The 12,091-nt window shown below is 36.1% G+C and overlaps 2 protein-coding genes across 2 annotated transcripts; one reads left to right on the top strand and one right to left on the bottom strand.

Annotated features, from left to right (window-relative positions):
• Positions 1-1,520: 1,520 nt before the first annotated feature.
• LOC109008664 (formin-like protein 8) lies at positions 1,521-4,279 on the top strand. Its single transcript, XM_018988854.2, has 2 exons — positions 1,521-2,755; positions 2,852-4,279. Exons 1-2 carry the CDS (start codon positions 1,596-1,598, stop codon positions 4,158-4,160), a joined length of 2,469 nt encoding a protein of 822 aa, XP_018844399.2. The 5' UTR covers positions 1,521-1,595; the 3' UTR covers positions 4,161-4,279.
• A 698-nt stretch (positions 4,280-4,977) lies between these two features.
• Positions 4,978-10,671, bottom strand: LOC109008665 (protein WVD2-like 7). Its single transcript, XM_018988855.2, has 8 exons — positions 10,357-10,671; positions 9,486-10,148; positions 8,963-9,370; positions 8,728-8,792; positions 7,600-7,690; positions 7,395-7,466; positions 7,062-7,172; positions 4,978-5,486 (listed from the first exon to the last, which is right to left on the bottom strand). The coding sequence occupies exons 1-8, from the start codon at positions 10,396-10,398 to the stop codon at positions 5,457-5,459; spliced, it is 1,482 nt and encodes a 493-aa protein (XP_018844400.2). The 5' UTR covers positions 10,399-10,671; the 3' UTR covers positions 4,978-5,456.
• Between the last annotated feature and the right edge of the window lie 1,420 nt (positions 10,672-12,091).

Here is a 12,091-nt window from a genome sequence, read left to right as displayed (position 1 = left end):
AAGATTGGGGCGAGATGTGAGATTCGCTATCCAACCCTAATTTAAGTAATATTTGAAAAGAAAATTATAAAAAATTTTGAAAATTTTATGTCTCATCTCTATGATCAAACATTCATTTAAAACTCTTATTATTATTGTAAAAATATTAGTTTGTCCTCTCACTTTGACTGCTTGTATATTTAATTTTTTTAAATTTTTTTTTATTTAATGATTAAAAAATTAATTTTTAATATATTAGTGTATTTTTTTTATTTTTTAACAATATTTAAATATATTAAAAAATAGATTATTTTTTTTAAATACCCATTTAACCTAACGATCAAATTGAGTGGGGTAGTGAGATAGTAGCCCGACTCTTGTTATTTACTTCAATCGTATTTATTGATGTATTTAGTGATGTGATATATTTTAAACGACAATCATTTAAACTGATGATAGAACAAGTTACTTTGACATGGACAAATGACTGATTTAAACAAAATTGAAGATGAAAGGTGTCTTGTCGGCCAATAAGCCGAGTCAACCCAAGAAGGTTACGTGGTTCTTAACTAGTTTCAACCGCTACATAAGAGGTGGGTGAAGTCAAATGCCCCGGACACCGACGTCAGTGCACTTGGCCGAATTTCTCGATCAACAATCTGGTGATCCACTACTATCCTGCAGGCTTGGGTTTGGTTGGGAAGGGTTCAGACTAGACTCGTTTGTCCGAGATAAATTATTAGTTTAAATAAAGAAACTTTCACACAAATTCTTGTTAAAATAAATAAATTTTATTTAAAAAAATATATATAAAAAAAAAAACTATTATTTATAAAAGACTTGTATAAAATTTATACCTATCATTACATTTTGTCCATTTTACATATATATATATATATAAAAGAAAATGGATTTTGTTTATCTGCATCGATTGTAGGTTATCTAACAAGCGTCAGGATTATTATAATAACATAGTTTCAGCCACATTCATTAGCAAGAAAAGAGAGAAATAAACTACCAAATTTGATGAAGTCTTCCTTCTGACTTTATATATCATTTTTCTATATTAACTTTTACTATGTCAAAACCACTCCATCCACCGCCAAGCACTACGCTATAAATAAATAAATAAAAGAGTATTCATTATTCAAAACCCAGTCCAAGTCTCTAGATATAGAAGTACATCATTATCTAAGACTATTTTCTAGATATATTCTTGAAATTTTCTTGGTAGAATATCCATTTAAAACATCTATTCTCATTAAATTATAAATAAAAAAAATAGAAACAAAGTTAAAAAAATCACAAAAATATTATTCCCAAGCAAAATTTTGATGGACCCCACCAACCACGTTTTAAAATTCAAATAGAAACATATTTCAAAAAACTCTCTCAAAGTGAATTCAAAACATCCCCAATATGAAGATAGCATATGTGATTTTTGGCATCACACTTTGCAAAAGGTAAAAGGCCAGGAATTGGAAACATAAATGGGATAACAACTAACTACACTTTCTTTTGAATTTGTCAGCCACCAAATCCCAAATGTACACGACAAAGAATAAGCCTTCAATTCATCCCAGAACTACAGAAAAATAGAACTGCTTCTGTTTTTTATGTATAGCCTGCAAACAGATCCTCTAAACATCATGGCTGTGATGCTTCTTCAGCCTTGGCTCTCTCTGTTCCTTTGCTTTGCTTTTCTCTTTTCTTCCATTCCTCTCTCCCATTGCCAATTCGGTTCTCCCCAAAATCTCGAGACTTTCTATCCTTCTTCTGAAGCTCCTTCTCCTGCACCTGCACCAAGTTCTCCCTCCGATCCTCCGATCACTTCTTCACCAGAGCCACCACTACCGCCATCTCCTCTGTCAATTTCACCTCAATCGGTACCCCCACCACCATCGTCGTCAAGCAAGAGTAATAAGATTGTAACGGCAGTAGCCGCCACCGCAGCCAGCACTCTGGTTCTTTCCGGGTTACTCTTCTTTCTGATCAATAGGTGTGCTGCTACAAGACGCAGAAGAGAGAATAGGAGTACTGCTTTAAATCAAGGTCCGCCTGCTTTGCCAGGCAACGAGTTTACGCGGTTTGATGGGGGTTTTAAGGGGTTCGTTGTTGATGAAAACGGCTTGGATGTGGTTTATTTGAGGAAACTTGATGGGGAAAACTCCGCCAACAGTCTTCATAAAGAGGTATTACATAATCTAGAAAATGAAGGAGGGACGGAGGTAAAGGAAGATCCAAGAAGGAAGAAGTCTGAACCTATACAAGAAGTTCCTCTTCTCCGAGGAAAGTCTTCAACTTCCCACGTTAAAGTTGTACCAGAAGTGGATGATCCGAACCCAACTAGTACTCCTGCAGGTATGGCCATCATCCAGGATGTTAAGAAGCCAGAACCATCAATTCAACCATCAACTCGTCCTCCCCCTCCACCACCACCACCGACACCACCTCGTGGACCGCCACCTTTATCCTCTTCCTTAGCAATTGCTAGCATGAAAGGCCCTGCACCGCCACCGCCACCGCCTCCACCAATTCCAGTGAAGAAAAATCCCACGCCACCACAACCTCCACCACCTAAGGCAGGTAGTTTGAAATCATCATTAAAACCACCCCCAGCACCACCACAAGCGATGCCAGGTGACAATAAAACAGGGGAGTCTTCATCTGAAACCGGAGATGGTCAGATAAAAATGAAGCCATTGCATTGGGATAAAGTGAATACTAACACAGATCATTCCATGGTGTGGGACAAAATCGATGCTGGTTCTTTTAGGTAACTTTAATTTTCATTTTTGGATTCAATAGCTTACATGTAATCGCCTTTCCTAGATTATGCTGACTCTCAATAATTTCAAATTTGAAAATTCAGGTATGATGGAGATCTTATGGAACACCTCTTTGGATATGTTGCCACCACCCGACAATCGCCTCAAAGAAACAATAACACAATGGATCGGAGTAATCTCAACTCTGATTCACCGGCACAGATTTTTATCCTCGACCCTCGAAGGTCTCAGAACACTGCAATTGTTCTGAAATCTCTAGCAATCTCTCGCAAAGGAATCCTTGATGCACTTATTGAAGGCCAAGGCCTCGACACAGATACTCTTGAAAAGCTGGTCAGAGTTGCCCCAACCGAGGAAGAACAATCCCAGATCCTAGAATATGATGGAAATTCCACAAGACTTGCTGATGCTGAGTCCTTCCTCTACAACCTTCTGAAAGCTGTCCCATCGGCTTTTGCTCGCCTTAATGCCATGCTTTTCAGATTGAACTACGACTCGGAGATTCTACCCCTTAAGGAAGCTATACAAACACTCGAATTGGGATGCAAGGAGCTTAGAACACGAGGTCTCTTCATGAAACTTTTAGAAGCAGTCCTTAAGGCAGGCAATCGCATGAATGCAGGTACTGCCCGAGGGAATGCCCAGGCCTTCAACCTTAATGCTCTTCGAAAGCTCTCTGATGTTAAAAGTACCGATGGAAGGACCACTTTACTCCACTTTGTTGTTGAAGAAGTAGTTCGCTCTGAGGGAAAGCGGTGTGTTATAAACAGGAATAATAGCTTGAGTCGAAGCAGCAACAGCAACTCTAATCCTGAGAGTTCAAAAACAAAGGAGGAAAGAGAGAAGGAATATAAAATGCTTGGATTACCAATGGTGGGAGGCCTCAGTGCTGAGTTCTCTAATGTAAAGAAAGCAGCAACTATAGATTATGAAACCTTCACAGGTATGAACTCAGCACTCACAGCAGGAGCAGCAGAAATTCGAGCACTCGTGTCCAAATGTTCCAGTGATAGAGGAGGAGGGTTTGCAAGGGAGATGAAAGGTTTTCTTGACGAGGCAGAAGAAGAACTTCAGGTGTTGAGAGAAGAAGAAACAAGGGTGATGAAGCTTGTAAAGAGAACAACAGAATATTATCAAGCAGGAGCATCAAACGACAAGGGAGCATCCTCACTTCAACTATTTGTTATAGTAAAAGATTTTCTTGGTATGGTTGATCAGGCCTGCATTGAAATTGCACGAAAACTGCAAAGGAGGAAGACAACGACAAAAGCCTCGGGATCATCATCACCAAAGTCACCGCCATCGAAGACCCCAGTGACGTTCCCAAACTTGCCGGAAAATTTCCTGTCAGATAAGTCAAGGAGTAGTTCTAGTGAATCAGATGATTTTTGAATTTGACCTGTATCATATAGTTTCTTTTTCTTTTTCTTTTTGTGGGGTGGTGGATGGAAGTAGGAGGAGGATTTTGTTCACTGTATATAGATAACACATTATATGAATTGTGAAATGAACAGCCCAAGTGATTTTTTTTTTTTTGGATGCACCAAATTCTTGTCTAAATCATCTAGTCATTGGAAGGCCAGAGATTTCACGTAAAAAGAAGAAGAAGAAGAAGATGATGTTGATCGATATCAGGAAACTCTGGTTCTCATCTAATCTCATTTCATGTGATGATGATCAAGAAGAAGAAGATGAAGATGATGAGACTACAAAAGAATTATATGGGTATTGCCGATTGCGGTAATTATATCACAGGCAGTACCTGCATATGATAATTTAAGGCTGATAAGTGTTGGGAAAATATTCCTAATGTATAACTTTAAACAAAGAGAGCGGACATAATTTGCAAAACCACAGGGGTGGTGGAACCGTAAGTGTCAGTCCAGGTTTTCTTTGTACTACTTGCAAATACAGTAACGTACAATGTTGGATAAAAGGTAACATTTTATTTCGACGATAAAACGTTGGTGGCTGTTGAACAGCATTTACATCAGGGGATCGTTTTTAAGGTGATTGTTGTTCTAAAGCACCGTACATGGGACTATTTGGGGCCAATTCCTCTGCGGCCACCAGGTAAATACTAAGTTATTTTTACACCTTAAACAGTCCGAATGAACTGCATGCAGCTCACAGACAGATATTGCTTATATATTGTCATTCACCAAAGAAAATGAAAAACATTTATCCATAAATCATTGCTCGTATAATCTTTAGTCAATATTTAGGGGTAAAAGCAGTCCTATATCTTAATAAGAAGCAAAAATCATATAGATTCAACAAAATCACTGAAGACTAAAGAGTGCCAGAACAATTTAATGGCAACCAACTACAAGAATTAATACATTTCTAACGGTTTGACGGTTCATGCACATCTTTTTATTTATCTATTTACTTTTAACTACATTTGGTTTGAGAGAGAATGCGCCAGAGAGGAGTAATGATTTGTCAATGGAAGGTGGATGCGACCCAAGAAGATTGATGATATGGGTTGGTCTCTTCTGGCCATTCAGGAATGCAGTCTGCGCCTCTCATAAGAGCCTTTTGGCCAAGTAAACATATTATGGCAACATTCCATTCCCTAATGAGAAGCAATTTCTTCATATATATCGTTCATTATCCACCCAAGTATTTAGCTTCGAAAGCAGAAGTATTTCTTAGAACGTGAAGTGAGTCTCCCAAGAACATCGCTCATCCATGAATCTCATTTTTCAAGACTTCCTGCACAATTAGAAAAAGTAATTTCACATATTAAGGAGAAAAAATAACTTGAGAAAAGTAAATTCCTGCATCATTCACGTGAAGAAAAATTGCGGTCAATATCAACATCACGTATGCAGCCACAACTCATTAAAAACAGATTAAGTAACCCACGACTCCTAAAAAATATACCCAATGTTTTCAATCTTGATCTCAAGTAACTGAACATATAATTACTGGCTTATTAGGCTTGGGAGTTCCTTTATGAAGAGGTAATAATTGCATTGACCTTAATGGAAAAATGCTTCTTGGTACTTGTGAAATTACCACTTGTCCCGAAAGTTTAAGTTGATGGGAATAGATAGATTTAATTATTTTTATTATATTTTTAACACTCCTCCTCAAGTGCAGGCCAGATTCCCCCTCAATAAGTGGGTCCAACACATAGAAATATAATTAAATTAGGTAGAATATAGAGTCATGGTTCAAACTCAAGACCTCTGCTCTATTACCATGTAAAATCACCACTTGTCCAAAAAGTATAAGCTGATGGAAATAGGTAGGTTCAATTATTTGTATTATATTCTTAACAAAACAGCGAAAATGATTGGGTTTATTTAATAAATAATCGTAAAGAAGCAAATTCAATATATGTGTACGTGCAATACTTTCACATTCAAATCTACAGAATCTAGGGTACTAAAATTCTCGCACTCAAAGGCATGATGTCCTCATTATGAGAACCAGCATAATTTTGCAGTCCAGTACTCCCAGGCCATATAGTGCTACTAAATGGTTCTTATACCCTTGTCTCACAACCTGGGGACATACTAACAATGTGACGCTTCAAAAGGACAAGACATTTGGGACTCTCTGTGATCGCCTCTCTATAATACAGATCATACACATTCTCACACACCGACACAACATTCTCACACGCCGAGATGCACATGCCTTGAAATACCCAAATCCAAACAACCTAGGGTACTACAGCTTGAGCTGATAAAATAATTCTTCCAGTCTCCAAAATACCCATTTTGGGTTCTCACAGAAAATGGATAATAAAACATAGGACATTTTCTTATCTCATGGATCATTAATTAAATTATCTAGAATTCAGGAGAAAGGGATGAAACTTATCTTGAATAATAACACGTAGAAGCCATGCTTCTATGGTTCTACAAAATTGCTACTCAGATTCAAGGAACACCTCTAATGCTTGATTGGCTATGTTACCAAATGATTATGTACTCATACTCCTCTAACAAATGCATATTAATTTTGGAGGAAAGAACAGGGAAGTTAAATTGAAATGATAAACAGTGAAAAACCATCATGGTTATTGTGTTGTGATAACTTAATGGGATACCAACTTGACAGAATATATTCAATAGCAAAGCAAGAGAGCCATGGGCCTCTCTGCTTCATCTACCACTGCAACTAATAACTTGTGAAAGACTAGTACTTGTTGACTTAAGCAACGAATTGACTTTTGAGATTAAATTCACTGACACAAAAATAAAGTGAAATGCTTATCTGACTAAAATATGGAGGGGAAAAAAAGGAAAAAAATAAATGCTTAGAGATATGGAATACCTTATCTGAAATGCTTTTCGACATTTTTAGTCCCCCATAAAAGGCAGGCAATGGAGTGGCTTTAAAATTAAGGTTCTGTCTTGACTTTCTAATCTCTGCCCCTTTGTCCTCCTGTGTCAATCAGATGGAGTTGAGACATGCCATTTATGTACACTGAATAAAGTTATTGCCATGTGAACTAAATGCTGGTAATAGTTGCTCATAGAAATGGTCATTTGAGAAAATCTTTGCAATTATATTCCTCAATAGGGGATGACATGCCCTAGCTAAAGAAGAGAACTCATTATAAATCTTTGTCCTGTTTTGTTTTACTTATAAAAAAAAAAAGTGTACCTTTGATTTCGATTGAAGGCCAGTCCTCACAGCCTCCTTGGCATTTGGTTTTTCCTCTAATTTCTTTGAAATCTAAAAATAAATTGGTAAAAAAAGGTTACAAGATATTTGTTTAACATTGTATATTCGATATACTGAAAGAATTTGTCCCTGCACGTAATAGAGGATTTCTTCTTTTTCCGTGTGTGTGTGTGTGTTGGGGTACCTCCTTTTTTTTGTCTGCCCTTTCATCACTTTTCAAGAAAGAAGGGGCCGGCTTAGCACTTCTTTTATCCACAGCACCTGCTTTTAGTAACCTATTCCAGGAAAACCATGCAATATTCAATTTTCCATAGAGATAATTCAAAGATTTCAAAAACTCAACCCAGCCCTGATAATTTCAGCCCTGATAATTTATTAATGCAAGACATTTCAGGGAATAAGCCACTTTATAAGATGAATTACGGCCAAAAACAAAAAACAAAACTTCATAGAAAAGGCATAATAAAGCATGGAAATTTGAGTATTCCCCAATAAAGGAATTATAACCTTCTCCCCTCAATCTTCTCTTTACACCACCTACCACACTTTCATCATGAGAAATGGAATTAGACCAAAGGAATCCCCACATGAAATAGTAATTAATAAAATGCGAACTACTACATACACAAAAAGATTATACAAAAGTAAACCTGCAAAATGATGAGGTGTTATGAAATTCGTTAGATCTACTTTATAATAAAAGTAATTTTATACCACATCAGTTTATAGGTTTACTTTTGTATAATTCCTTTATGTCTAAAGTATTTTCCTAATAAAATTGTTAGGATTGGATCTCTTTTTTGTATGAGTAGAATTGGATCTCATTGCATTTGTGTGGAAATGGTGGTGCCTACAATTGATTTGACAATCAATAATTGTGATTGGGGCTTATATGGAGATGGGTGATATTTTTTTAGGTAAATAAATAAATGCCTCAAATGACCGAAAAAGACAAATCATCATACATCTCAGAGGATATATTATTCTGAGCCATACTCGGCATTCAGGTATCCACTTATTGGACATTACCAATCACATACAAAATTGAAGAACCTAGTTGGGTTTCACTTTTTCCATTTGTGTTACCTTGTTCTGGTTTGTTTAGATCAGATGAAATAACACTAGTTAACAATGAGAGGGAGATAGAGAACGTACAGAAGTAACACAACTAAACATTGTTAAAAATACATTAAAGCAAAACCTACAATACACACACATTCACTGAAGTATGCTATTGTAAATAAACTATAAAAAACAAGCATGCTATGATAAATACATTCATGATGGAAAAAGAGTGAAGACAAAACATTACCCTCGATTTTCCTTTTGTGGTGTCATAGAAGTTGAAACCCTTGGTTCTGTCCCCTTTCTAGGCACCTGGTCAAAGAGAATTGAAATAACAAAATGTTCCACAGAATGGAAATCTAATGTTAGAATTGTCAATTGTAACCTTTTCTCAGCAAAGATAAAAGTAGTTGTTCGCCCCTTCCTTTTCCAGTAAACAAACAGGTTTTCTTCTTTTAGGCAAACGTTATAATGTGATAAACCTGTTTTGTTACAGACGATCTCTCTTCGCCAGAAGATGTCGATTGGTTTGTACTTTTCTGAAATGTCTTGAATGCTCTTTTGACAATGTCCTTATCCCCCATTTTCTCCATAATGAAGGATTTTCTAGTCATATGAAGTGAAGTTGGATCAGAATTTGTAGGATCCAAGCGAAGGGACATGTGTAGAGATGTAGGAGCAAACTTTCTTTCACCAATACAAGGATTTTTGTTCCTTGGTAAAGATGAATCATTTCCCTTCTTCGTTGAAGATCGTGACGCAGATAATGCAGTGAAAGTTGGTGAAGGCTTTGACACTTTAGGGGTGGAAATATGTGATGCTTTAGGTACAGGTGATCCTGCTTTCTTCTTTACCCTTGTCACATCTCTCTCCCTATTCGCTGAAGTTACCTGTACAAACCAACCTAAGAATCATGAGCCACCAGATACAACGTAACAACCTAAGTTTTCTTATATCTAAGTTTGCCCACAAAGATCAATCAATTAGAGAAATTAATCGCTTCACCTTCTCATATTCCTTTGGATGATCCAAAACCGTGTTTTCTTTAACCTGTGGAGCTTTTCCCACCTCATTGTTGCATTTGTGCAAAACTTGCTTCATGCCTTTAGATTCAACCGAAGTAGCTCCTTCTTCTTCTTCTTTTACCAAAACAGTGTTTTCTGGTTTTCTTGACTTGGGGCTATCTACTCTGCTACCAAGTTCATCTCTCACTCCCTCAGATACTGACCTTTGACTTTCTATACTAATTGCAGCATCCTCCTTCAGATCATCCGCATGAGTGCTAATGACCTCACTGATCAAGTCAGTTTCTTGCATAACAACTTCTGCCGAGCTGTGGCTATTAGATATACCAGATTCGGAACCAGCACCGCTAACATTACCGTCCAGATCTCCGCCATGTTGATTCTCTGACCTCAAGGAATCGTCTTCCATTTGCTTTTCTTGATCTATTATTACAGCTCTGCGAGCAGCAATCTTCTTGTAATGGGCTTCGAAGTAGGCCGCCTTCTTAGCCACTGATCCGGGTGTTGCGCACTTCTCAACTTCTTCCAAGTACTTGTTGGGCGAGAAAGACGACCATTTCTCCCAAGACAGTGAATCATTCTCAAACCTACCAAAGGAAACCGACACTTCGAAGCCAGCTTTTGAGGCAGCCGTCTCTCCCATCTGTTCATATATTATCAAAGAAAAGCCAAAACCCAATCATATTTTCCAGAAAGAAACAGACTGACAACTCGCAACAACACAAACAGTATGGAGTATGGACTATTAGCAAACTACAGAGGAGAATCAATCAATAAGCCACAAAATAAATAAAATAAACACGGAACAAATGGGTCACTTTTCACAGATTTTTAAGGATAAGCTATGGTACCTTATCTTCGTATCTGGAAACATCCACTATTGATTCACCCATCTCAATGTCCTGACTCAAGGTTGAATTTCTCAAGAGCTACCACAGCAAAGACACAAACTGTGTTTACCCATGACCTGTGACCGGCATGACATTCCATCAGTTCAATGGATCTCACTGAAAGACCAGGAATGAAGAAAAGAGAACATGCCCCATGTGTTGTGTTCCAAAATTCTCCTGGTTTTTTTTTTTTTTCCTTCTTCCTCCTAAAATTCAATTACCGCTTCCAACTTTATCCAGTAATGACAAATTTGTCTGTTTCTGGGATTTCTGAAGGTCCCCCTAAATGATAATCCAATTAACAACAAAAAAGAAGAGAGCACAGTGGCAGATGACCCCATATTATATTTCCAAAGATGATTTAGGGGCGGTTCGGAAAGATAGAAATGATTTTAAATAAAAGTTAAAATTTTAATAAAATATTATTAAATATTATTTTTTAATATTATTATTATTTTATAATTTAAAAAAATTGAATTATTTATTATATTTTGTGTAAAAAATTTTAAAAAAATTATTTATAGTCTTGAGTAGAACGTGTACAGTATATTGATAAACGAGGATAAAAGGAAAAATATATCATTTTGAAAATGATATCATTATAATTTTAAAAATATAATTATATAAGTTTGTATAAACAATCTTCAACCGTATGTAGACTAACTCTTAAAAAAATAAAAAATTTTATTTGCAGTCTTAAGTGAAAATGTGCAGTCTCATTGATAAATAGGAGTGAAAGGAAAAAAATATCATTTTTAATATTATTAAAATTTTAAAATTTTTTAAAAATATAATTTATATAGACTTGTATGAGTAATTTGGATTGTATATAAATTAATTTTAAAAAAATTATAATAATAAAATAAAATAAGACGAGATGAGACCACACGAAAATTCCATATTTCATAACCTCCACTACATTCCATATTTCATATTTTTTAAAATTTTTAATATTTTTTTTGAGTTTATTATTTTTAAATTATTTTATATTTTTTATTCATTATTTATATAATAAATATTTGATAAAAGAAAAAAATAATAAAAATTAAAAAAAATATATAAAGTATAGATTGTGAAGAGGCCGTAAAGATTTATTCAAACTTTTTATCATTTCTTTCGGTAACAGTAATTATACTTAGATAAAAAGTTAACCTTTTGAGAAAGAAGACATGATTTGACGAAAAGAAAAAAGGTGCAGTAGCATGGGCAAGACTTTATGGAGGATTCATAGCTTAGGGAATAGGGAACGGGATTCTTGTTTAAGAGCCCTTTTAATTAGTTGGTTGGCTCAATAATGAAGCTTCAACGAAACAAAGATGTCACAACCTAATTTGTCATCATTTTCTATGAAAATTCCTTCTCATGATTTCTTACTCACCAGGGCTTGAGGGACCGAGAGACACGATCACCCCCATAATACATTGAAGTTGAACAGAACAGATAAGCCATGAAAGACAGATGGTAGGGAATGAAGGCCCACTACAAAAGCAGTGTAGTAGAGAGTGTGTGTCTGTGAGTCACAGCTGAATGTGATTGACATCTTCTCTACGAATTAAATTATGGAGACTACCGGATGCCTCATCTGGACCCTACGATTGAATTGGTTGAACTAAAGGATAGGAGAAATATCCTTAACAGAGGGGAAGCGGCATCGTATGATTTTCCGTCGAGTTGATCATACGTTGTCATTGACATA

This window comes from Juglans regia, chromosome 13 (assembly GCF_001411555.2).
Source record: "Juglans regia cultivar Chandler chromosome 13, Walnut 2.0, whole genome shotgun sequence".
NCBI lineage: Eukaryota > Viridiplantae > Streptophyta > Magnoliopsida > Fagales > Juglandaceae > Juglans > Juglans regia.
This window is presented reverse-complemented; position numbering and strand designations above follow the sequence as displayed.

Excerpts from the sequence above, each read along its gene's own strand:
- LOC109008664 (XM_018988854.2), top strand. The coding sequence starts at position 1,596 with ATGTATAGCCTGCAAACAGATCCTCTAAACATCATGGCTGTGATGCTT. Across the intron at positions 2,756-2,851 it reads ATCGATGCTGGTTCTTTTAG|GTATGATGGAGATCTTATGG; the intron begins GTAACTTTAATT and ends TTGAAAATTCAG.
- LOC109008665 (XM_018988855.2), bottom strand. The coding sequence starts at position 10,398 with ATGGGTGAATCAATAGTGGATGTTTCCAGATACGAAGATAAG. Across the intron at positions 10,149-10,356 it reads TTTCCAGATACGAAGATAAG|ATGGGAGAGACGGCTGCCTC; the intron begins GTACCATAGCTT and ends ATATATGAACAG. Across the intron at positions 7,691-8,727 it reads CCACAAAAGGAAAATCGAGG|GTTACTAAAAGCAGGTGCTG; the intron begins GTAATGTTTTGT and ends TTCCTGGAATAG.